This window comes from Centroberyx gerrardi, chromosome 4 (genome assembly GCF_048128805.1).
Source record: "Centroberyx gerrardi isolate f3 chromosome 4, fCenGer3.hap1.cur.20231027, whole genome shotgun sequence".
In the NCBI taxonomy this organism is placed as follows: Eukaryota; Metazoa; Chordata; class Actinopteri; order Beryciformes; family Berycidae; genus Centroberyx; species Centroberyx gerrardi.
In genome coordinates this window covers 9,038,048-9,064,320 of record NC_136000.1, presented here as the reverse complement: position 1 = coordinate 9,064,320, position 26,273 = coordinate 9,038,048, and the positions used below count along the sequence as shown (strand labels likewise).

The 26,273-nt window shown below is 40.7% G+C and overlaps 2 protein-coding genes across 2 annotated transcripts; both read right to left on the bottom strand.

The window, feature by feature from the left end:
* Nucleotides 1–2,060: 2,060 nt before the first annotated feature.
* LOC139912910 (putative oxidoreductase YjmC) lies at nt 2,061–16,103 on the bottom strand. The gene is made up of 11 exons (XM_071900834.2): nt 15,974–16,103; nt 8,428–8,576; nt 7,657–7,845; nt 6,179–6,240; nt 5,631–5,684; nt 5,266–5,364; nt 4,923–5,058; nt 4,283–4,401; nt 3,735–3,830; nt 3,142–3,252; nt 2,061–2,828 (listed from the first exon to the last, which is right to left on the bottom strand). The coding sequence occupies exons 1-11, from the start codon at nt 15,979–15,981 to the stop codon at nt 2,763–2,765; spliced, it is 1,089 nt and encodes a 362-aa protein (XP_071756935.1). The 5' UTR covers nt 15,982–16,103; the 3' UTR covers nt 2,061–2,762.
* A 6,553-nt stretch (nt 16,104–22,656) lies between these two features.
* On the bottom strand, nt 22,657–25,737 carry LOC139912909 (interferon-induced transmembrane protein 5-like). The gene is made up of 2 exons (XM_071900833.2): nt 25,445–25,737; nt 22,657–23,690 (listed from the first exon to the last, which is right to left on the bottom strand). Exons 1-2 carry the CDS (start codon nt 25,649–25,651, stop codon nt 23,469–23,471), a joined length of 429 nt encoding a protein of 142 aa, XP_071756934.1. The 5' UTR covers nt 25,652–25,737; the 3' UTR covers nt 22,657–23,468.
* Between the last annotated feature and the right edge of the window lie 536 nt (nt 25,738–26,273).

Sequence of the window (26,273 nt, the reverse complement as noted above, 5' to 3'; positions counted from 1 at the left end):
AGTGGCATCTGAATACACAACCTTGTTCACTGTCCACTAAGACACACACACAAACACACACAAACATGCCTAACCTCCACTCTGTATTAGGAATTGGGCTCCACTCACCTAAATAATGACAGAGATCATATTGTGTTGTATGTTTTTTGAATATCTAACTGTATTGTTACTGTAATATTGTATGTTCTGTGTACTGTTTTTCCTTTTTTTTGTTCTCCATCAAGGACCACGTTGACACCAACAAAGTCATACAATCATATTACCTTGGGACTCACCTTATACCTCAGTTAGCCGCAACACACACACACACACACACACACACACACATATATACAGTATATATAATGGCTGGATGTTCACAAGTTCAATGCTTGAGAACCAGTGATCATAATATTTTAAGTCTCCTTGAGCAAGACACTGACGTGCGTCCCTCTGCCACCATGCAGCAGTGATATTATGCCTTCATCTATTTTTTTCTTTTCTTATGTACAAAGTGATAGAATTATATGAACCTTTATTGTGCCTAAATAAATTTGTCTTGGACAAAGAATGCCAAAGTCATACAAAAACATGAAACATCTATATGAAAACAGACATTAACTAGAAGGGCACTTGCAGAGCGCAGACCTCTGCCAAGGCCAATTGCTTGTTCGTGAGTCGGATCCGGATCCGCTCCAAAATTTAATGGGTTCTTCCTTGGCCCATGCTACACCCTTCCACGAAGTTTCATGAAAATCGGGCCAGTAGTTTTTCCGTAATCCTGCTGACAAACAGACAAACAAACACACAAACAAATGGCACAAAATACATAACCTCCTTGGCGGAGGTAACAATGATGAGACAGAGTGATGCTCCAAACTCAGGATCTTACTGATGTTATGTCTCCATCTTGTGGTTGAAAAGCTTCAGTTGTGTATGCAAGCTATAGAATATGAACGTCCCTCAGATCAGGGAGGCCAAAGTAAGAAGTGATTCTGAAATGTTTGAATGAAAGAGTATTTTGATTGTGAGACATTTTAGACACTAACATACTTCTACACATCTTGAAACAATGACTGAAAATGTTCATAGATGATGATAGTAAAACTATTCAAATTTGTCTGTAAATTGGAATAACTTGCCTGAACAAATTTCTCATCACCTCAATTTTGGTGGCGGAGCAATTAAAAGTGTTTAGAGTTTAAGTTGATTATATTGTTAATTATGTATGTGGGTAACTGTATTACGTTTTGAAAGTAATCTGCCCTGCCTTGATGGATATTATCACTTGAACTTTGAAGTTTTGATGCATATTCATAATTTGTATATTGCACTTTCAGCTGTTTGTTGTTTAATATACAGTGTTTTAATGCTTTTGTTGAATTTTTTAATAGAAATTTCCTTCGCCTTAGAATGTGGCCTGGGGCACAGACTGAAGATGTAAGTGCACACATGCAGTAGCCTGTATATATTCCCCATTTTTACTGTTACAATGCTGTTAACAAATTACCATAAGGGTTAGGAAACTATTATGGTTGTATTCAATAGTGTCAGGGTGACTTTACTGTGGAGAATTAAGTTTAATTCCTTCCTTGATTTGCATTACTGACTACACTTTAAATCCTCTCAGGTTGAGTTGCATTAAAAACCTTCTGCAGCTTACATCGCCATCTTGTGGTTGAAGTGCCTGTGGACGCTCATATTGTGCAAATAAGTGCTACTGATAACGATTTGAAAGAGCATTAACTTAAAAACTAGCTAACAATGTTTGACTCATCTATAATCTAAATCCATACCAAACAAAACCTCATGCCAGAGTTGATCTTAAATTTTATGCATAATCATAATGGACCGCTGGTGCATCTCAGTACCCCTTAAAAGAAGCAGCAGGTGACAAGATATGGACCATGCTGCAACATTTGAGTAAAACCAACAGAACAACTTTGGGCAAATTTTGTATTCTTTATTAAACAGGGCATGAAAGAACAAAGTTGTGTTTATGATGACCTAATGGTAAAAATGGGACTTCAACTTGATGAAAAGTGTCATAAAATGGCATCAATTTAAAAATGTCTTTCAGGTTTAAAATCGTTGTTGTGCATCACAGCAATCACATGAAATAGCACTGCAATAGTACCGCAGCGTAAGTAAAAAGGCTCAACTGGATTCAACCTTCACAGAAGTGAAAAGGGAATGGCCGTGCTGTCAGGGGGATTACTGCCTCCAACAAAACACAGACACTTAAACACAGCCTATCTTTCAACAGTACGTCTTAAAAAACACCATGTGGCGGTGCCTACACACTCATATTCAGCCATCAGCCGTGTCTACAGATGTCTTTAAAACATAAAATGTGCGTATTTTGAGACATCTGGAGATTTTGCTGTCTGACGTATCTTGAGATACAAAATGTTTAATGTTTTATGTTTGAACTGAGCTTTGGTTGTCCGAAGAGATCTTGAGACACACAATTTAAGTTTAAAAGCATGGCTCAAACAGTCCCACGAAAAGAAACTAATTTGACATTTTACTGCTTATCACACAAACGTCATGCTGATTAAAATTGAATGCATATATGTAGCTAATAATGATTAAAATGCCTACTGTGTGTTATTCAATTAAAATCAGTAAAATATGACTGTCAAAATGTCGGAAACTCTCTGTACAATGTCTGTAAACGTAGTTGCACTCCCAAGATCTCTAAACCTGGGATCCTTCCCAAAGCTGGAATGTGAACTTCCACAGGAGAATAAGTGCCCGATTTCCAAAGCTGAAGATGCCGATTAATTGGAGATGAGCCTGTCGCAGGGGAGCAGGGGGTTCACACCGACCTTTTTACCACATTCGTTCTAAAGAAAGAAGAACAAAATGAAAAGGAAGTTAGCTCAGTGTCAAACCCTTATATAGTATCTTACATTGCTAAGGTCAGTGATTGTCTCTCCACAAAAATATCACATCTGTTCACACCTACTTTCCTACACATAACTGCTATGAATATATTCATAACAGCTTAAAGGAGAACGCCCATCAATAAAAAAATATATATACAGATACCACTATTCCCTCTGGGTTGGCGTGAAGAGAGATTTTGAATTAATTAAAAAATCTCATGCCCCCAAATTCCAATACTGGCCATTCGTTTCCCTTCTTTCCAGCTCTTACCATGAAGTTGACGACGTTGAGGTGGTAGGGGATCCCACCCATCTCCTCGCACTTAGCCATGTTCATCCTCTCTGGATCTCCAGCAGCCAACACAGGACTATCAGGGTCAGCCTGCGGTGAAAGAGCAGAGCATTCAAATAAAGCTCCAGTTGGTGAAAGATTGGCTGCATGGGTAAAACCTGATTTATTGCCTTTATCATGCATGATAAATGTGCTGCATACACACTATTGTTTACTTTGCTGCTAAAAGTTTTCCAATGCATACATCAAAGACATTTTCTTTTCAAATTTGTTGGTGTAGCATTTAAATATTACCTAAATAGCAAAGTATATGGCATTTGCTAGACGCTTTATCCAAAGTTCCTTACAATATCATCATTGCATGTACTTAGTTTGTGTGATTTCCAGCAGGAATAAGCCTGTCAGAATTTAATAACCTATGCCCTAATCAGGAAAAGGAAACCCTGACCCATTCAGTTACAGTACCATGCCTTATCTGTTGAGCAAATAAGTCCAGAGTTTGCACTTTAAAAAAAGACAGCAAGATAAAGCTCTCTGCAGCGAGGTGCTTGGTCTCAGTGGGATCTACTCACAGGATCCATCCCTCTCTGAATGGACAGCAGGTCTGACATCCTGTCGTTGAACCCGGCGGCAAAGTTCTCTGGGTTGATCGCCACAAAACACTGACCCTGCGAACACAAGACAGGACGATGAACTGACCCAATCCAAACAGTAAAGAAGGCTTTCAGGTGATGTCACACACCACCTGGCGGCCATATTGGAGGTCCGTACCTTCCATGGCAACAGTGGCTGTGAAAGAAAGATTGCGTTTCTAAACTTGAAGAAAGCTTCCGCACACTATCTGCATTGATTTATCTTCCACAGAGATGAGGGACATTCATTACAGAAAGCGACCTCACCATTAGGTTTTCATTTGTTTACAATGTAGAATACATACAATAAAACATTATATGCCAATACTGACAATGTACAATATTCACATATGTATACAAACTCAATACTAAAGCAAATACAAGTAACAAGAGAAACCCCAGAACGAGCCTAGTCTTGGCAGCCTGAAAAGCCTTGGCCAGAATATCCCTTTAAAAAAAAAAAAAAAAAAAAAAATACAACATCATACCAGGTTGGCAACACGGTCGGTCACTTTCCATGTGCGGACATGTCGGCTGTACTGCGCACCGGCCAGGATGCCACAGAACACTTCCACCATCATTCCCAGACCGTAGCCTTTGTAACCACCTGAGGACACAAGAGAGAGAGGGACAGGTAAGTGGGATATTATCTGGTGTGTTGAGATGGTGAACTGGTGAAATGTACTATGGTACATCACATATTATACAATGAGCCCACAGAGAATCAGGACTCCCCAGTAGTGGAATGGTCCCACGAAAAGAAACAAATTTGACATTTTACTGCTTATCACACATGCTCCTATATCTTCCTCTTCTGCTTGCACTGAGAATAAAATGTGGTTCGGAAAAATATATATTTTCTCTTAATTCTACCTTTTTCCTAGCGTTTATCACTCTATATGTATTGTTTGGGCCTGGCTTTGACCCCTGTGCTCCTTGTAATGCTGTTGTTCTAGGAATTTATGCTTATTCTACTGTTGCACTCAGTAGAATAAGCTAGATGCCTAAAATGTAAAAGTAGGTCAGAACAGGATAGCTTTGATATCAGATTCAAAGAGACACGCTGACAGAATAGTTCTTTCCCTCCCTGAGCTGAGCGCTAATGGTTTTATCAGTGTTTTTTTTTACCTGTGGCTTCACTGCCGCCGATGGGCACCAGTCCTCCTCCCTTCAGGACCTTGCTGGGGTCAGGGGTCAGCTTGCCCTGGGAGTCACAGCCCCAGCCCTCCGGGATGCTGTCCCCCCGCCGGTCATGGAGCTCCACCTGTGCGCACACACACATAGTGAGACATTAGTATGTGATGAGACCATGCATGGATATACAGGTAAATGGTGGAATTTCAGCCTGCCATGACTTTCTCTTTCAATAAAACAACTGGTGGGGATGGAAGGAGATCAAATGAGGAAGTGGTCGATGTAGGTCTGGATGTCAGGCTGCCATGTTGGCTCATCAGTTTAAATCAGATCTTACCTTTCCAAGTGCGACTGCGGATGTGGCCATGTCCAGCACAAAGCTGTCTCCGTCTTTAGCAGGAGCTGCCACACTGATGGGGTTGGTACCCAGGGTGCACTGCAAACAGCAGGTTCACAGAGTCAGAATGGGACAGATGTTTCAAGTGGTAATCCACCAAATTCCATTTTTTATTTTGGCAGCATACGATACGATACGATAGAACTTTATTGTCAGATTTCTCTGAAATTTGTCATGCATCATAGCAGCTCCGTTAAAAAAAAAAAAAGAAAAAAAAAAGAGACACATCATATACAGGATAAACACGATGACATTGCACATAAAATTCCACAGAATAAACCATATGGAGTAAACTATTCTCTCACCTCTTTACCGCGTGTGGGGACGACCAGTGGGGATGTGTTGGTGTATGACATGCCCTGTGGTGGTCAGATCAATATTAGACTGATGTCAGTGATGCCATACAGAAAAACATAATACAGTACATTCATCTCTATTTGGTATAAATGACAGCATGCTATCTAACATGAAGGAATGTTGGTTTAAATTACAGCTTCCCTATGCCTGAAATGACTGTAATTAGACAGTAACAAAATGATAAACCGAGTTATCAAGAAAAGGAAGCTTAGATTTTCCTCCAGTTTCTACTAGCAATGGTTTATTCCTCAAGGCCTTATCAAATTCAACAATATTCAACCAGTAAATATGAATGAGAGGCTATTAGGGGAAACAAAAGCAGCTCTGTCATATACTGTTACTGTCTAATTACAGTGTAATTATGTTCAAAAGGTATCCGTAAAATAAAAAGTTAGTAGTAGTATAAGTAGTTGCATCCTGGTGTAATGTACTTAATCACCACTTGAGGGAGACAAACAGATAAAACGAGACAGACAAGATGAAACTTTTCACTCACAATCATGTTTTCCTTCAAAGCTTGCATTGCGTAGTATCCGGCAATACCATAATGGTTGGAACCTAAGAAAGAGAAGTGCCAAAAACATTTTAGTATAAGCTGTCTAAGTTGTTTCATTTATGAGAAGATTAGTTTACCATTTTCCCCACTCTAAAATCTATTGCAGTCAGATGACCATGTAAAAGTCAACCTTTGATAAGACCCAAGAGGGATTTGACTGCAGAAACCTAATTATCTGCAATCTTTTCTCTTAATTCCATTAGTTCAAATTCAACTCATGGTCTGTTTCTAGTTTCATGAGTTGGATTTTAACTAGTTTTGGTTTCTGTTCTCTCACGCTTAATTGCCTGCTATATGAGCCAAATACCGAACTACCCTTTCAACAGGGAAAATAATCCTTTCGTAACAGCCTGATGTTTAATCCAGTCAAGTACAGTCCTGTATCTAAAGCCTATAAGCGTAAACCAATGAACTCAAAAGAAACTGGTAAAATGTGTCCTCCAGATGCATTGTCCCTCCAAGTTTAATCGGACCGGTGTTGTAGCTGTTATGGCCTTTCAAAGTTAGACATTTTTCCCTTTAATTATATAGTGCAGTCTGTAAGTGTTTGGACAGTGACACATTTTTTTGCACACATTTTGGCTCTGTACTCCAGCACATTGGACCAAAAGTAATTGGACAAATTAACCTAAACTTAAATAAAGTTGTCATATTTAATATTTGGTTGCAAATCCTTTACAACTGATGACTGCCTGAAGTCTGCCACCCACAGACATCACCAGAAGCTCGGTATCGTTCCTGGTGATGCTCTGCCAGGCCTGTACTGCAGCCATCTTCAGTTCTTGCTTGTTTTCGGGGGCTTTTTGCCTTCGATCTGGTCTGCAGCAAGCGAAACGCACGCTCAGTAGGATTGAGGTCAGGTGATTGACTTGGCCAGTCAAGAACATTCCACTTTTTGACCCTAAAACCTATTTGGTTGCTTTGACTGTATGTTTGGGATCACTGTGTTGATGTTTCTGTATACTTTGGCACTCACCCTGCTGCCGTCAGTAGTGACATCATCAATGAACACAAGGGACCCAGTTCCAGCGGCAGCCATACATGCCCAAGCCATAACACCACCGCATGAGCTATTCCTCTTTCCATCAGTCTGGAACAGGTTGATCTATTTGTCTAATCTGTCCATAACACTTTGTCCACCCCTCCTGAGATGTTACGTTTGAGTTAGACATTTTGACCTTTATTTATAGCGCTGCCATTCGGCCAATCAGTGCAATGTTTTAAACGCTGCAACACAGTGTGAAAATGCATCATTCCTCCACATTTTGTCAAAATCAGTCCGGTGTACGGACAGACATCTATCCCAATCCAAATTCTAAATGTTCAGTTCATAGATTCTCTTTCGAACTGTGTACCTGCATCACACACACTCAAGAATTTCATCTGTGCATTTTGTGCGTGAAGACACTGGGACTCACCGTGCGCCACCACCCAGCCGATCCCCACTTCTTTGGCCTTCTTTATGGCCAGGTTCATGCAGAAGTTGCCGACCACGGGGCCCAGCAGGTTCCTCCCGTCCACCAGCGCCGTGGCCACCGTCTCCTTCTCCACGACCGGCTCACCGCCCTTATCACAGATCCCCGTCTGGATGTCTTTCACATACATGTCTGTCCAATGGCAGAGAGAGAGAGAGAGAGAGAGCAAAAAACAACTCCTGTGTTTAAATGCAGAGATACAAAACGGCCCAAAGCAGGGAATTATGGGCTAGCTGATGGAAAAAAAATCAAGTGGAATAGTGGATTGTGGACTGGTGTGTTTCTGTCGAATTGCAAACTAGCTGGTATGAGCCCTTAATATTTTCATACATATGAAAATTAGAAGGATGTGTTCATTATGGGGTCGTTCATTTACTTTTAATCAGAGATATAGTGTTCAGTTTGCCCACCTTTTGAGTCTGACATACTGTCTTTAAGAGATAAATTCTTGGTACAAGTCATAGTAAGCACTATCAAACTGATGTAAATTATATGAAGATAGTTCATTTTTATTTATATTGGTGGTTGTTTGCCTTATGATGAACACACTGGAAATCATAGTTTAGCCACCTTTTTCTTTACTACCACAACCCTGCTTCTAACCAACAAAAAAACTGTTTGTATACACATTTTGTCCTATCTGTGTATGTGTGTGTGTGTGTGTGTGTGTGTGTGTGTGTGTGTGTGTGTGTGTGTTGCGGGCGTCCCACTGACCCATCCTGTTCAGTCCGTGGCTGTAGTGGCCCCTGCGGTCTCCCTCCACCAGCACCTCGGCCAGGCTGCGGGCGTGGTGCGGCTTGGTTCCCACCGCCATCATGCATCTCTCGATGAAGCTCTGCACCTCCGCCTGGCTAATCAGACACCTGCGCAACGGAAATGTTTCCAAATCAGCAACTCAAGTGTTACATTCATGAATGAAATACAACCACTGTGGGGGAAAAAAAACCAAAACAGTTTCTGAATGTTCACTGCTCAGTATTTCAAAAAGTACAGGTAAATAAATCCTCAAAGATGCTATTTTTGTGACTCCAGCAATGACTGTGCCAGTGTAGGTGTTAAAAATGACGGATTTCTCATTTTAATTTCTTTGATTTTTAAATACTTTGAACATCTTTTTTAGTGAGTCAGCAATACAGGACCGACTGTTACATTCAGGATTCAGGAACAATCTGCTGACCTCCACTAGAGGCCAGCATACAGTCCATCAGCCGTGAAATTGAACACCGAGATGCTTTCAGCCAATGAGAACCATGCAGAGCCAACTCCTCTACATCCTCATCAAAGGGAGTCTGTGTTTTGCTTCCTCCTTCTTTCAGGTCTTATTCATTGGATGCACGACGCTGCCCCCGCCTCGTCCTGCTCCTCCCTTTAGGCAACTGAATTAATTATTTTTACTCAGCAAGCTTGGGTAACACATCAATTCACTGGCCACTGTCTTATTTACCGTCGTTATGACTCCTTAACCTGCAATTTATCACTAACCCCACATTACGGAGACAGTAATGTGCAATATTTAAAGCTAAGGAGGCAGTTATTATAGTAAATAACTGGATCATTTACTAGTAATTATGGATTTGTTTACTTGTAAAGAAACTGAAATGAGACAATAACGAGGAGATACTTTTTGTCAGAAGGCAATAATAATCCTTATTTACACAATAATATGCAAATTCTTACAAGTTTGTTATTCTCAAATAGTACTTTAAGGAAACATTAAGAATCAACACTATAGTGTTATAATATTGTTGTTTATTTACAGGTCCCATATTGATATATTTGTGTATAATGAAAAAGTAAGATGATGAAATTTGTGTTCATTCAGTAAAATATTTTGTTAAATTTACCGCTAATTAACAGGTAAGTAGATCTGTAACTGCAGGACCATGATATGGAAAGTGGCCTAGTGGTCATATAAATTATACTTTCATAAGCGTACATTTCAGTATCATTATCCGTAATGAATCATCATTAACCTGCAGTTACAGATCTACTTACATGTTAACGGTAAATTCGTCTGATAATTTTACTAAATTAACACTAGTATAACCTACAGTATATTATTCATTATTTTCCTTACCGTTTCCTTATAGACAAATGTATCAATACTGACCTGTGAATATGTGAATAACCTACAATTTTATGACACTAAATCATCAATCCTTTATGTGGTTTTAGAATAGCTGGATCCTCTGTATCTTAGAGATGATGAACCTCAGTTAATGTTTTTTCCACCCCAATATGGGTATGCAGCATTTTGGAAATAAATGTCATTTGCATACACAGTATAATAAACTGTAACACTGGCTGCCCTGCTCCCAAAAATATCCCCTTAGCCCTGGTGCTGCAACAAATCCTGGGGTCAAAACACTAAGCATCAAAATAGGTTTCCTGCTCATTTCAAAATCACTTTTTACCCCGATTTCTGTTATTATATTTGTTCCACTGACATGACATAAATCACATTTGACTTTGGCAACTCAGAAGAGTCTGAGTAAAATGCTTGCTAAAAAGATCAATTAAGTCAACACACAAGTGCATCAGTTTTGGCTTTTGTTTGTACAGCAAACCATGCTCTTATCTCAGCCATGGAACACAAAGTCTGCATTTTGGGCTAAATGGCAAAGGTAAATCTGTCCAACTGCAAGATTGGCCAGTTCTCCACTACATCCAATTCCTGCAAATGTTTTTCATTCTTGTGGCATTTGACAGAATGGATAGGCCTGTGCTAATTCACAGTTTGAAGTCCATCTTTGTAACCGCTCATACTGTAATTGTACAACTTAACCTTACAGATGAGGCACGGTAGCTCATGTTTTGCCTTTTCCTGAGGCTGCTTTGACGACAGCATTCAGTTGGGTATTTAACTGAAATTGTTTATGGAAGGCTAACAGCAGTAAAAGTTTAATGGTGGGATCACTGAAAAAAAAAAAAAAAAAAAAAGTAGAGCTAATTTGGTTAGCTTTAGAAAACAATGTATAACTGTGTGAATGGGGTTTGGTTAGGCTCATGTGCCAGACAATGTTTTGGAAAAATAGTTTGTCGGACTCCACACAGTGTCACGCAATGAGCATTGTATCCGAGTTTGGTCTCATGGTCGGATAGTTCTCTCAATTATAGTTTCACGGTCGTGTTCGCCAAACCAGTGAGAGCACTGCCATGATAAAAACGGTGTTGTTGACTATATCAAAGATGTTTTCTTTCGAATACATTAAGGTGGGTAATGATAAAGACGTGGCAATGGCTACCATCCCGAAGTGATGAAAACACTGAAAACAAAGAATAGTGAGTATTATCCAACAAATACTAAGATACAACATTTTGGGATGCAACATATGAATTGCAGAGAACGATTGCCAAAGGGTTTGGTTAGATATCACCTTGAGCATCAGAGCCAGGAAGATTGTGACTGCTTGACTAAATGGGCAGCATGCGCTCTCTAAATCAGCACCAGATGCAAATGGTTACATCACCGCTGCGGCAGAATGGGTATTGTTGCATAGAACAAAAACGCTTCTCAAAGTAGAAGATCTTTATAAAACAACAAGGAATTCCAACATGCATATATTTACAAACTAAACATTTAGAGCGTGAGACATGGTCTGAAACAAACATAATAGCAATAGCCATCTAACATCTGCATATGGGATTTGTGGGGGAAGTACAGTTCAAAGATGAAGGACAAAGCCCATATGCTCATTGGGGTGAGGCGGTTACTTTACAATAAAATTCTGAATGTTTCCCCTCTGTAAAGGTGTTTTCTAGTCTGTTCCTTGTATTTTTTCTGTCTTCGAGAGAGCTTAAAAAATCCTTTTAATTTGGTTAGCTTTAGAAAACAATGCATAACTGTGTGAATGGGGTTTGGTTAGGCTCATGTGCCAGACAATGTTTTGGAAAAATAGTTTGTCGGACTCCACACAGTGTCACGCAATGAGCATTGTATCCGAGTTTGGTCTCACGGTCGGATAGTTCTCTCTATTATAGTTTCACGGTCGTGTTCGCCAAACCAGTGAGAGCACTGCCATGATAAAAACGGTGTTGAGTCTGTTCCTTGTATTTTCTCTATAATCGCAAGGGATTAAAATAATTTAAAAGGTTATATCCCACATCTCCCCAAAACTACTACTTCATGAACTTAAAAGTTCATGAAGTCCAAATTACTTAAAAGTTCTTAAATATTGACTGAACAGAAAGCATCTATTACGATGACTTCAGTAATCTGTAATGCTGAAAGAGGGCTACACAATTTTCTCCTTCCTTCCTTCCTTCCTTCCTTCCTTCCTTCCTTCCTTCCTTCCTTCCTTCCTTCCTTCCTTCCTTCCTTCCTTCCTTCCTTCCTTCCTTCCTTCCTTCCTTCCTTCCTTCCTCTCCATTCTTTCCCTTGTCTCCTCCATTTGACTTTCTGCAGACACATGGTGGCAAGGGAGGGGAGGAAACAAGTCGTAAATCCTGGAATGCATCATAATTGTATCCAGATATATCCATATGGCTCCAAGGCAAAGTCATCGTGTTTGGTAACTAGATAATTGGCTATGCATGTCCAAGTAACACTGTGTACTTTTCTATCAGCCTGGCTCAAATCGTAATAGCTCGCATGTAAAAATCATTGAAAAAACGTTGTACCTTGGCGTTTATTGGATGACGGATTCCCTTTATACGGGTTTTATAGAAGCCATTGCCCAATGTGTAGCTTGTACGAAACATAGCTTATATAACGTACAGTTTAGTATCTTGGTTCTAGTTTCTAGCTAGAGAATTTAGCTTTGAGAGAGTAATTCACGTTCACAAATACTGACTGGACTCTCTAAGGCCATAAGAGCAACGCATTTGGGTTCCTTTGAGAGTGGCCATTCAATTTAAAAATTCTTCAGCTTCATGCATTCATTTCATATACACTCACCAGCCACTTCATTAGGTATACCTTGCTAGTACCGGGTTGGACCCCCTTTTGCCTTCAGAACTGCCTTAGTTCTTCGTGGCATAGATTCAACAAGGCGCTGGAAACATTCCTCAGAGATTTTGGTCCATATTGACATGATAGCATCACGCAGTTGCTGCAGATTTGTCGGCTGCACATCCATGATGCGAATCCATTCCACCTCATCCCAAAGGTGCTCTATTGGATTGAGATCAGGCCATTTGAGTACAGTGAACTCATTGTCATGTTCAAGAAACCAGTTTGAGATGATTTGAGCTTTGTGAAATGGCGCATTATCCTGCTGGAAGTAGCCATTAGAAGATGGGTACACTGTGGTCATAAAGGGATGGACATGGTCAGCAACAATACTCAGGTAGGCTGTGGCGTTTAAACGATGCTCAATTGGTACTAAGGGGCCCAAAGTGTGCCAAGAAAATATCCCCCACACCATTACACCACCACCACCAGCCTGAACCGTTGATACAAGGCAGGATGGATCCATGCTTTCATGTTGTTTACGCCAAGTTCTGACCCTACCATCTGAATGTCGCAGCAGAAATCGAGACTCATCAGACCAGGCAACATTTTTCCAATCTTTTATTGTCAATTTTGGTGAGCCCGTGCGAATTGTAGCCTCAGGTATACCTAATGCAGTGGCCGGTGAGTGTAGATCCACCATTGTGCTTATTTTTGAGACTTGAGCCTTTAGATTTTTAAGAGGTCCAGATTCACTAAGAGTTTGTCACGAGGGCAATTTGTGCATTTTTGTCTCATTTGCTTGAACTAAGAATGCAGTTTATCTTATTCATGAATACATTTATGCAAAACGAGTGCAAAGAATCCCTCAAAAACAGCACTGTGCTAATAGCAAATAGCCCCTCTCATCAGCATCTGCCTTTTATAATCGGAACGTTTTCCAATCTGTTTTGAGTTTCTAGGACTGAAAACCCTCTCCCTTGCTTGCCTGACTTGCCTTCGACGATGCCTGCATCTGCAGCGATGATGTTTCTAAATGGACAAACTCTCCGCGCCTCTTCACGCCACCTTTCAAAAGGATCTTATTTGCTACAATAATTTAGGTGAGCTGGTGTTGCGAAGTGGTCATTTTGGTGATATGTTGCGCGTTCTTCCCTGCTCAAACCTGTGGTGAATCTGGGCCTGACACTTCAATGGCCAAATGGTGGCTTCTCTCCAGTCTAGCACCAACATCAAACATGACTTCTGACCTTTACCCTAGTTGCCATTCTGCTGCAACCTCCCTCCCTTACACGGACATACATAAACCTTAACAGGGTTGTCTCTGGCATTCACAGAGGCACGAGTCCCAGCATCTGCAGTGAGGTGGGATTTGAGTCGGGGGGGATAGGGGGCTGAAGCACACAGCAGCCTTAATGAAATCCAGAAGGGAACCCATTTGGAGGCCATAAGCATGGAGGAGGCACCAGTGGGTACTTATGTAAGGTCTTGCGCAATCCAGAGGTTCACACTCTATGGTTCAACCTATAGCACATTGCGCAATTTCCTGTAGATGGCAAGAAAAAGTAAGGAGTCATAACAGACAAGGAAAAACTTTGACCAGACCTTATGGGAGCGTGAAACCTTCCAACCAGCCGGGACCAAAGAATTCCTCGTCAGCGGCTGTCATGCCCTAAGGTCAAAGTGAGGCCCCTATAGGCTATGTGTTTGTTAGGAGCTGCTGTAAATATTCTTTGTCATGACGTTCGAGAGAGCTTAAAAAATCCTTTGCAGTTGCCCATGCCATTCTCTCTTTGTCTCTTTATGTAGGAGAGAACTGTACATATCTCTGAACATGAAAGAAGGAGATCACAGCATGGATGATGGACGTACTGTAGGTTGAACCCCCCCCCCCCCCCCCCCCCCCGCCCCCCGCCCCCCCCGCCGCCCTCCGCCCTCCGCCCTCCACTGGCTCATGTTACAAAGGCAAAGATAATGGGAAACATGTGTCAGAATGGGTTAACACTGGCTGAGGCACAGATGCACAAAATGTACAATGTTAATAATCTAAAATGATAGACAAACAGTGCCATTGGAATGAAGGGGCCATTTAAACAGCCATCAGTTTTAATGGGCTCATCAAATGCTCCAAAATCATTATGGACTAAGATTCATAAATTAAACATTAAATCTAAAGCAGCCAAGTCAAGGAAGAATGTGTAGATGTACAATTGCGTGTTGAGGTGGGCATTCATCATGTATATGCACGCACTTGTGTGTGTGTGTGTGTGTGTTGGGTAGTGGAGGGGCGGGGGGTAAGAGGGGGGCGGCTCTTGAGAGAACAATAGATTAATGTGTCATGGATTTATCAGGTGTGATGAGACGGGATGAGACGTGGCATGTTGTCAGTGAAGAAGGAGTAATCTATTACTTGAGTAAAAGTAGAAACACTAGGCTGCTCCTGTAAAGGTTAAAACCCTCCATTCAAAAGTTTACTTTTAAGTAAAAGTACAGAATGTGCTTGAATTGGTTTCACCTGTCTTTGTAAGTCAAAATCAGCATATGTAGACTACCAAACCTGCACCTGCAGGCAGAAAACTACAGTGACTGTCCAGCCACTGATAAAAAAAAAAAAACTTTTTTTTTTTTAATTTTTATTTTTTTTAAATCAGCAATGCCTCATTATTCCTGAGGATATCTTTATCATTATGGACAAGCTAATACATTAGATGAGGAGAATCTGCTCTTCTTTATACAGAGTGGGATCATAAAAAAAATCAAGCTATCAGGGTCTTTCAAACTTGCACAAAGCACGTTTGGCTGTGGGTGCAGACAGACAGTCAATGAGCAGAGCTGATAATGCTACAAACTGGAAAAGTGACACAAGGTAGACGCAAAAGCAGACTTCTAAAATGTTTTGCATATTATTCCCGAGTGAAACTTCCTTACATAACTATTGTTCCCGGGCTGCAACCTGTATTAACTTGCTTGATTGCAATCACAACATCAATTGATGGCGTATCACAGACTATCAGCTGCACAGAGAGATGGCATGAGTGAATGTGAAGTTAATGAATTAAATTTGTCTACACGCCATCTAACTACATCCTTGCGCTAAAGGAGCAGCACAATCATCAGACAGCGCAGTCATGAAATTGATATGACTTAATTAGCCTATACTGAACAAAACTATACTGTGCAAAGTTTGATGAGACTGTGCTTTACAATGACTTCTTTGTCAAATTGTCATTCAAGCATGCCCAAAGTCTTGTGACTCACGCCACAAAGACAAAGAAAAAGTTTGGGGTTTTGAACGTTAAGCAGTGCAGCTGTGGCATAATTGACTTCTGTCCTTGATCTCATACAATTAAGACCGGATCGGCTCCTTACCTGCTCATGTTGACGGTCCTGCTTTTGCTGCTTCAGGTCGATGGCTGGGTCGGTCTTGGTGTTTGGTCCCGGTGACTTTGGTCTCGATGATCCACGGAGAGTTCACCAACTTGTTCTTCTACCCCAGTGTCTGGAAACGCCCAGTGCTGTCAACTCTATCAGGTATCCTGTCTGTCTGTGGGCGTGTTGGAGGAGAGGCTATGGGGGGAGTTTTCGCGCGCCATCACATGGGGGCCTATTCCGGCGTGGCAAGGTCATGAGGCTCCAGGCGTTATGTAAACTTGTTCTTTACTTGCTTCAATATTTGACGTGATAGGTAACTTTGGCTTGCACTGGCGGATAATGAACCTAACGAAAAATCACCATAATATTCCTATAATATTCCCATAGGGACTTACACTGTATCTGTGGTACTCAATTGTGAATGTATAGTAAATTGATTATATATATATATATATTATCTCTTTTGATATCCATAACATTCCTGTAGGGACTTAACTTTTAGTTTTGCTCCAATATTTGTATAGTAGCCTTGTAAAACTTCTTATAGGATTACTATAGCCCAGTTGTTTTTTCGTAAGGGTGAATCTGCAGCAACAGCTTAGGCAAGGCAAACTTTATTTATATAGGACATTTCATACACAAGGCAAATTATATGTGCTTCACATAAAACATAAAAAAAAGAATAAAAATACATAAAAACCCTCCTAAGCCAACTTGCTCAGGGCCACATTTTAAAATGACATATTACAAAAGAAAGAAAGAAAGAAAGAAAGATAGGCCTTTTCATATTGGTAATATCATCAAAATAATTAGGCTTTACTACCTTTACTTTCACAAACAAAAGTAATCCAGCAAATGAGTGCAAGGTCTGGAGAGGCCTTATTATGTTGGAAAATCTAAAAATCAGACAAGATGCACTTCAAATGGAGAAAACAATGATGATGAAACTCTGCCCCTTTGAATGAAGCCTCAGTTGAAATTCAAGTCCTTATTGTATAGTCTCTTAGTGGAGCAAAATCCCTGTTGTATGAAACCATATCAGTGGCATTAGGCAAGTCTTTCACATAGGGCGTAGTCACTTACATAAACCTCCAACCCCCACCCACCCACCCACCCTCCAGGACTCAAGTGCCTCAAGTTTATTATATTTCATGTTACTTTTTCACTTGAGACTCTATAAATCAAAGCTTAGGTAAGCAAAGTCCTGCTCAAAACCCTCACATTATTGGGCATAATTATGTAAGTTTTTATATTTTCATAGAAAATCAGAGCTTGTTGCTCCCTCTGGTGGTTTAAATGGTTTTTGGCAATTTTGATGCAATTGTGTGCTTTCTGTACAGATGATAGATGTAGGAGTTACAGCTCTGTCTCTGTCAACGAGCAAATTGCATGGTTTTATCTTTCAAAATAACAGAGGAAGCCGACAACAGCCAAACCTGAGGATGGAATCAGGCTTTACCAAGATAGTGAAAGTTAACATGTTAAGGAAAATGTATAGAAACGCATAGAAGTGTATCACAAAATTATTTTGTTGTTGTTTTTTTTACTTAAAATGTCTCTCTTGGCAAATTGATTTCCTTATTGTTGCTGGTCACGTTACATATTGAAGTGGCCAGTGTTGGGCAAATGTTGGATTCATCTGATCCCTGTACCTTAAATCTGTCCTTTAATGTCAATCAATTTCTTCCTTGTGCAGTATAGTAGCAGCGTGTGATTGTAAATCTATCAAGATAATTTCAACAATTTTCACTATTTTGAAAGTGCAGCTGTTATGAATCTTAATGCCAGAACCATAATGATTTGAAGAGTATTATCCACAATCCTTTAAAGGCTGTAACTGCAATGCTTCACTTTCATCAGTCCAAATTTAGCCAATTAATGTATTCACATACTGATTTGATTTTTTCTAAAAATGATACACATAATAAATAGTTACATGCAGCCGCATCATTTCTCTCACCGTCTTTGATCAGACTGGAGATTTTTGACAGCCTTACATACTAAAAAGGGATGGAGATTTGAAAGCAGAAAAACAAACTACAGATGGATTCCTGAATATGGCACTTTTTGAAGATATTCTCTATAAGTTTATATACTATAAGTCTCTATAACAACCATCTTGTTTCTGACGTATTGTATTTTGGTATCTGTGTTGTAGTTATACCTAAATGCATGAGGTAGTTGTTTCCATGTCAGTCGCAAAGGTTGGATTGACCAAGCAAGGAAATCCCTCACGTCCTTGGGATTGGCTGTAAAACGGACCAATGACCAGGCGAGTGCCCTTCCTGCAGAGACTTTACTTAATGTGAAGTTCAGCAGACCACAAGGGGTCAGACCACTCATGAGACTTGGAGGTATGGTTCCTTGAAGGCAGTGCAATGACAAGTACATCATGGTATAATTTAAGTTAAATAAATTATTATAATTTTGAAACTTTGACTAACGCCCTTTGAAAAACTCTCTCTCTGCTTGTCAACAGAATCAAACAGATTTAGAATTCCGGTCTACTTCTTGGTGTAAATTATGTCACCTACACCCAGGTTTTAATGAATGTTCTGATTGGCCAACAGTATGCATAGTTAATGAGGTGCCCCATAGTCTGTCAGACAATAGCCAGCCAGCTGCTTGCCAAACTAGTCTAAATCTTTGTGCCTCCATTTTTGCTGAGTGCCAACACTGGATATTTGTTCCCCAAAAATATAAATATTGGCACAATCATAGGGCTTTCACTCAGTCCTGCAAGATTTGTACCATCTAACCATCAAAAAAGGAAAAAACAATTATGCTCATTATGTTAGAAATCAATATCAAACTTTTCCTGACTGAGCTGGCAAAATAAGAGGTGTGTGGTGTATATATACAATCTTTTCTGTCAAGACCACTTGTCTATGTAGCAGGCACATGGTAATACAAATATTATTAAACTCAGATCATGGGAATTCTTTGTGTGCTCACATTTGGCACCAAAGTAGATATTCTTTGGTAGCAATATCTAATATCCTGTTATAAAGGGTTATGTTATATCACACACATATGAAATTACTTCAAATTTGGCTTTCATATGTGTCGTTCTGGCGCTCTCATAGCACACACTGTCTTTTTGGCAACCGCCGTTGTCATCGTTGCTCAATCGCATTTAAGAGAGAGAAATGAAATAATGAGATACTTAAGCCTCACTTTTACTGCAGTTTATAAACTTTATACTTTTACTGGTTATGGAACAGTTTGTATTTTAACCTGCTTCAACCCCAGAAGTAAAGTTTCTGAAAGTACTTGACTCTCCACATCAAAAACACAGCACTCTCATAACTCCTAGCTCCAACTTCAACGAAAGGAAAAATAGCAGTTGGGCTGTAGCAGTGCAGTGTATTGTGTGTTAAGTTTCTGCAAAGTCTCACAAAGCTGTAAGTCTGTTTTTGATGGTGTTTTACCTTGCTGCAAATGGAACATGGCACAGTGGTATAAGAAGATAGGGTGTGGAAACCGGTTCAACTACAATACCACTTACACCTGATGAGATTAAAAGCTATAAATTCCACAAGACAGACAATGACAGATGGAACTGATAGGCTAGCAAAATTCCTACTGATGATGTGAATCTTCATTTTTTAATGCACACACCCCAATTATAAATGATCCACTACCAATATCCACAGTCCGCAGATCTGTAGTCACCCCCTTCTCATTTTCATTTAGGAAATTTGGTTTAAAAATCATACAACTAAGGCATCTAAGTAAAAGAAGATCCAGATATTGTTTCAGTCTGTGACATCTTCAGAAAGTAATTTAGCCTGTTTGTAATTATCGACATGTAGAGCTGGGACAAAAGCTGGAATGTCAGTGGTGAGCGGCTCTCCATAGCATTTTGGAGATTCACAGTTCCCAAGATGGGCCTAGTTTGAACACGAAAAATGCAGCTCGACTCCCCCAAGGAGTTATGTGTAGCGGGGTTGTTGAGCCAGAAGACAATTAGCTAGCAATAATGTGGGAATCAACATGTCGAAACAAATGTCCATCGGAGGCGGGGCTTTCCTGAAAATGTTCTCTGTGTTTCGTAAATGTTGCAGTGGCGTTATTGTCAGTGCGCCTACATGATTGTAGAAATAAAGATTTGAGTCTAAGAATCAAGGTTTTCTGTAATTAAACTGTCAGGAAGGATATAACTGTTTGTGTTTGTGTTTGTGTGTGTGACAATGTGTGCGAGTGTGTATGTGTGTGTGTCTGAGGTATGTGTGCTTGTGTGTATGTCTTAGTATGTGTGCTTGTGTGTGTGCGCACATGCATGTGTACGTGTACGTGTGCAAATCAGTCCGTGTTTGTACGCTTCCGTGCACAAATGCATAATATGAGTGTATACTTGTGTATGTGCAAATATGTGTGTTTCTGTGTATGCCTGTGTTTTTGCAAATACATGTGTGTGTGTGTGTGTGTGTGTGCTCTTGTATTTCTATACTTATGAGAACCAAACAGTCCTCACAAGGAGAGAAAGATGAGGTAAATATTCCAAAGTGAGGACATTTTATTAAGCTATTTTAGAGTTTAGGTTTTAATTTAAGGTTAGAATTCTGGATTAAGTTAAGGTAAGGGTTAAGGTTAGGCATGTAATGGAGAGGGTTATGGTTAGGCTTAGGAGTTTGGGAATGAATGAAATGTGTGTGTTGGTGTGTGTGTGTGTGTGTGTGTGTGCCTCCTTCCTACATGTCTTCCTCCTGCCTTGCCAGGCCCCGGTTCCAGAAAAGTCTCCCAAAAAGGGTGCTGTGCTGGTAGCGCCCCCTCCCTACTGCCTTCAAACCTCTGCAGTCCCGGCTCCTAGCCTCTAATTCTCCACGGCACACACATCTGTAAGCATTTCTCCCAGACCACAGGAAGAAAATAGAAAGTTGGCTTCGAGAGGCTGTGATTTGGGTGCGTATAAATAACGTCGCGAGCATAGGAGAGGCCACTAATATGATGGGAGTCCAAAGGGTGGGAGGTCGGGAGGAGCGGGACACACAAGTCATCAAAGAGGCATGAGGAGCAAGATGACAAATGGAGCCTGTGGGGGTTTTAATGAAGGAGGTGTCGATTTATTCTCGAGATCCCTCAAGGGCATCTCAGTGGCTCTAGTTCACATACCATGTACATGTACAAACCCGACTCATTCTACGTTATCACTCTCAATCTCTCTTGATTTATCTTCCTCCTCCTTGAATACTGCCACTAAAATATACAGAAAGTCAATTGCCCCACATGTAAAAATATACAGTAGTTAAATTGTGTTAGAGCAACTATGCAGTATGTTGTGAAATGCCACTGTTTAAGTGAGGATGCTGCTGGTGCCAGCTGTGTTGGTCAAAACAAATTCTGGTTGCAGTCTGTCCAAATCATTAAATTCTGTTTCTTTATGGTTGGTATATTTACATGAAAAGAACCAACATGACTTGAAGACAGCAATGTTAGCACACCACAACAAAACATGCTCTTCTCATCGGCAGGGATGGACATGTTAGGAATAGAGGGGTATACATCCACCCTGTTTTAAACCATGGGCTGGTTAAAAAGCTGGTTAAAAGAAAAAATAGCAATACACTGAATTCATGTTGCCAAGGGTTTACTGGGGCACTAGCCCACCAGCCCAGGGCTAGTGTAAAACGCCAAGTGTTCCCCTAAATGTGTGCCATTAAATCTGTGATAAATCCCTCAGATTGAGAGCTGATTGAGTGGAAACGAGCCATCTAGTCACGCTGCGGGCCTCCAGATCGCAGCCTGCCGCCTCCTCTGTAGTGGTCTGCCCAGGCGGCCCTCCCTTGCAGCTGAGGGCACATTTATACACTTTCCCAAAATGAGATGTTCTGTATATAGACGGTACAGCAGCAGCCTCACAGCTGGGACGACTTGAAAACAACCATGCCTCAGACCCGCCCCAGAATCAAACCTATGAAACCCAAAATGATCACCCTTAAGTTGGGTGTAGGTGCAGCAGCGGGCCGCAAGAGCCGTTTGAAAGAACATCTTCTCTTCATCAGCCTTTCCCTGAGTTCATTAGCTAAGAGAGAGAGACAATTTTTACATACATTTTTTTCACAGTGTATTAATGAAATCACACATGACAGCTATTGAGGTCACATAACCTTGTGCAGCTCCAATATAGATAAGAATAAATGCACTATGTTAAGAACAAAACTAAAGCTAGTGTTTTCAATTCAATACTGTGTTATAGTATCTGGTTTATTCAGCTCACTCACATGAACTATCACAGAGGTTGGCACTGAGACAATGTAAGGTTAAAGTACTTAAAACAATATAATACCAATAAAAAATGCATTGATGATCAAACAAAAATCTATGTATGTTGTAACAATGATAATATAAAAAAAACTACAGAAAGAAGAAAAGTAAGTGACTAGCAATGGGAAGTGAAGGTTGATTGTCCGTTGCCAAGTGGCTTTTCTCCCTGTGAAGCATTCCCACTTCGGCTCCACTGTCCTCTGTTCTCTCCACTCTTTCTCCACTTTCTATCCTCACTAGAGATAACTTGAGCTGTCATCCAAATTTTGCATTGACATAAATACAATAAATAACAACAAAAATAACCCCAAGTAGCTGCTTGCTCATCTCTCAGTGAGGATTCAGCTCTTTCTACAGCCTTTCTTAACTTAATTTGTTCCCCTCTTTTCCATTTTATTATTTCTTTCTCTTTCACTATTGTCATTGGTTGGCTTGCTTGGTCCTTAATCAACTTCTCATCTCTACTGACCGTGTCTGGGAGATTGGCAGGTGTAAGATGAACTCCCTCGAATATTGACAATACAATTAGGGATGCACCAGTACTAGTCTTCTACTGATAATACCACTTCTGAGTAGTAAGTATCAGACAATATCGAGTACCAAATCAATAATTTGCTTTTACTGAACAATATAAACATAGATCATTAGTTTGGAGTCACTGGCCAAAATATTAAGATTTACTCCATTGTTTTTTTATTAAAGACATCTAAAACCCTGAATTGTGTGAAAATGGAAGAAAATAAATGTATTTTTCTTTGATGTTTGATGTCTGTATCAAATATTATATGTGGCTAAAATACCAATACCCTATTTCAGTCTGGTATTGGCCTAATATCTGATACCAATATTAGTACTGGTGCATCCCTAACACAACAATGAATATTGTAGATACACAAACCAAAGTTCTGTTTCCCAGAAGTTTCTCAGCACCAACTTCACCTCTGACCCTTAATTTACAAATGGAATTAAGATTATTTTAGTGCTAAGTAGCCCAGTGGAGCCTGACTTCCTGATGGTATATGAGCACTAAGATCTCTATCCATTGGCTTATCTTGACTAAGATTCTTATGGAAAACACCTTCCCACCAATTAGGAGCTATAACGTCAACCTTCATCTGCCGAATCAAATCAAATGCCCTTTCCAACCGTTAGTGTAAATGGGTTGACTTGGAAACTGATCTCTCCTTCTCTCCCTTTCTCTCCCGCTCTCTCTCTCTCTCTCCATCTACCAGCTGAACAGTTTCATGAAGCTCTGGAAGCCGTCCTCTCCGAAGAAGTCGAAGGAGCCCTGCGAGGTTCCCAGGTGGACCAGCAGCAGGACCAGCAGGACGATGACCAGGAGGGGAACCAGCAGGTTCCAGCCAGCTGCCAGGATGTTGTACCACTTGGCCTTGTCTGAACACTCCTGGGCCAGTTGCAGGTTGCCCTGAGTCTTCTGGTCCCTGGCCTGTACACACACATGCACACACACTTTATTAAACGTGTCAACTGAATTGCACTCATATTGAGGACAAATATTACAGAGCTTCATAATGATTTTCGGACATTTAAGGACATGAAAGCATTGTCTCCACCAGACGGCCCAGCTTCATGTTTCTATAGAGACTAAACAGAAGGCACAGAGAGCACAAACATGCCCAAACAATGTCTACAAACACATGTATACATAGTGAGGGGGGGAGGGCAGAGAAAAGGAGAAAAAGAGAAATTACAGTATTCAGCCAGGTCTTTGTTTTTCAGCCAGTTCATCAAAGCTTGTCCAAAAATCTTAGACCCAGGTTGAATACTGCAGTTTTCCCAAAGATAGTCCAGGTTAAGGGCTGAGCAAGGTTGGACCACATAGTAAATGTATCTGTATATTTTGGAGCGGACCAAGCCGAGGCTTTCCCAGGCGCTCTTTAATTTCCCATGAGTACTTGCCCATTAGGAAGATGCCAATTACACCATTTTTAACTCCCTAGACAAGCGGCCAGTGACTCTCTTTAATTTTAGTGCTGTACCATTACTGTGCCTGTGATTCAGAGCCGCGCCATACAGTCGACAGAATCAAAAAGGACTTAAATTAAGGCTATACACGCCCTTTTGTGGGGAGTTTTTCAGAGACTTTATCATTCAGGTAGTCATACAGTTTGTTTGTACAAACTTACTTTAAACATATCACTTTTCAAGGGTCTTTAAGCTGTCTTTTAACGAGAAAAGCTTTTGTTTTGGTCTACGTTCCTGTTTATCCACAGCCCCATTCCTGTGGTAGAGGACACACCAACTTCCTCCTCTGTGTGCCATTTGGGCAGTGAACTTCACACTGAAACAAGTATACTCTCTACAGAAATATATTGTGTTTTTAATTTAATTTTTTTTACAATTTTTAACAGAACCTTTTCATAACAGGGCATTTCATGGTGGAATACGTGTTGCATTTACCATTACCTTCACAGTATCACTATTAGTATCACCCTATTGCACAAGTCTGGCTCTGTAAAACCAGCCTGCCAATTTTTTCTTAAGTTTGGCAAAGAAATAATGGCTAGATACTTCTTGCTCTTTTAGAGATGATATAACAGTGCTGATGTTCCAATTGTGTTCAACTTACCACTGTGGTAACATTTGCCACGGCATGCCTATTCTTTGCAAACTATGCTTTGCCAACTTTGTCCACCTTTGTGTATTCCCACCAAACTGCTGTAGAGAAGACTTTTTATAGGAATAGTTGCAGATTCACAGAAATGTTCACCAAGCATATAAAAAAACTGGGGCACTTAATGGTCCAATTTCCTATTGCAGAATGTTATTGAATAATCTCTTTTTACCAAAGATGTTTTAGTGTCAGCACCTCAGTTAGTTTCAAAGACACTCATCCCTTTTAAATAAAAATGAGTTACTCACACATTTTGACTCCCAGTGGAGACTTGAGGGCAAAACACAACAGTCTAAAAGCATTACAGTAAATACAACAAGGTCAAATAAATAAAGCTATTTTCTATTTGAAAGTGAATAGTGGTTTGGTCCTCTTGTCAGGATTCTGCATCCTCCAATCACTGCTTGGACGTCTTATCTCCCCTTCATAATATTACAGCTCTCTTCCGTTCTCTTCCCTTTGAGACCTCAGTGAATTTGCTGGGTGTTTCATGCTCAAGACACGAGCCCAAACTGAACCAGACAAGCAAAGAGCGGCACAAAGGGCCAAGGAGCTCAACACCTCACCTTGATGGAGTAGACGAGAGCCATGAAGCCCAGGCAGCAGAAGTTAACGTACAGGGTGTTGCACAGCGACCACACCAGGTAGTCCCGAGGAGCGTTCTTGCCGGTGTTGCCCATGTTCACCACGGTGGATCCGGCCGGTTTACGGGCAGACTTACAGTTGGTGAGCGGGGTGCAGTCGGACGGGTAGTTGTACGAGTGGTTGTCCATAGTGACGCTTAGTCAAGGGATCCCTGGCTGTGGGTGAAGTAGGTGGCTTTTGTGAACTAACTAGCCTTCCAAACACTTGTGCGCGGTCCCCTTAGGCAAGTGGTGCCCTCTGTGTAAGAGACTTATATGGCCCCATGGAGAGGGAGGTGACTGGGAGAGGACGCATGGGCAGGGTCCTCTAATATAGGTCTGTTATTATGTGGTCAGGCCAGGGAGAGACTGAAATAGAGAGACACACACAGAGAGAAAGAGAGAAGGCAAATGGGCAGATGCATGGGAGCAAAGGAGAGGTTCTATTGCTGAAGAGCTTTAATAATCATGTCTCAACTTTAGTGGTCCTGACGTTGGGGGTCTGGAGGTTGGGTTGGGCTGTGGTAGTGGAGGAGAGCTGAGGAAGGGCAGAAGTGGTAGAAATACACAAATTCCTTACTCAAGTAAAAGAAACAAATATAAATGCAAATATCACTCCGGTAAAAGTTGAAGTACCATTTCAAATCCTTTACTCAAGTCAAAATATAAAAGTGCATGGTCTTAAATTTACTTAAAGTATAAAAGTAAAAGAAGTAGTAGTAGCATTTCTGATGTACAAAACAGGGGTTCTCTGTTGAGCGTTACTCTGAAT

Excerpts from the sequence above, each read along its gene's own strand:
- LOC139912910 (XM_071900834.2), bottom strand. Across the intron at positions 4,402-4,922 it reads CGGCGGCAGTGAAGCCACAG|GTGGTTACAAAGGCTACGGT; the intron begins GTAAAAAAAAAC and ends TTGTGTCCTCAG. Across the intron at positions 3,831-4,282 it reads CCGACCGTGTTGCCAACCTG|GGTCAGTGTTTTGTGGCGAT; the intron begins GTATGATGTTGT and ends TTGTGTTCGCAG.
- LOC139912909 (XM_071900833.2), bottom strand. The coding sequence starts at position 25,651 with ATGGACAACCACTCGTACAACTACCCGTCCGACTGCACCCCGCTCACC. Across the intron at positions 23,691-25,444 it reads CTCTCGTCTACTCCATCAAG|GCCAGGGACCAGAAGACTCA; the intron begins GTGAGGTGTTGA and ends GTGTGTGTACAG.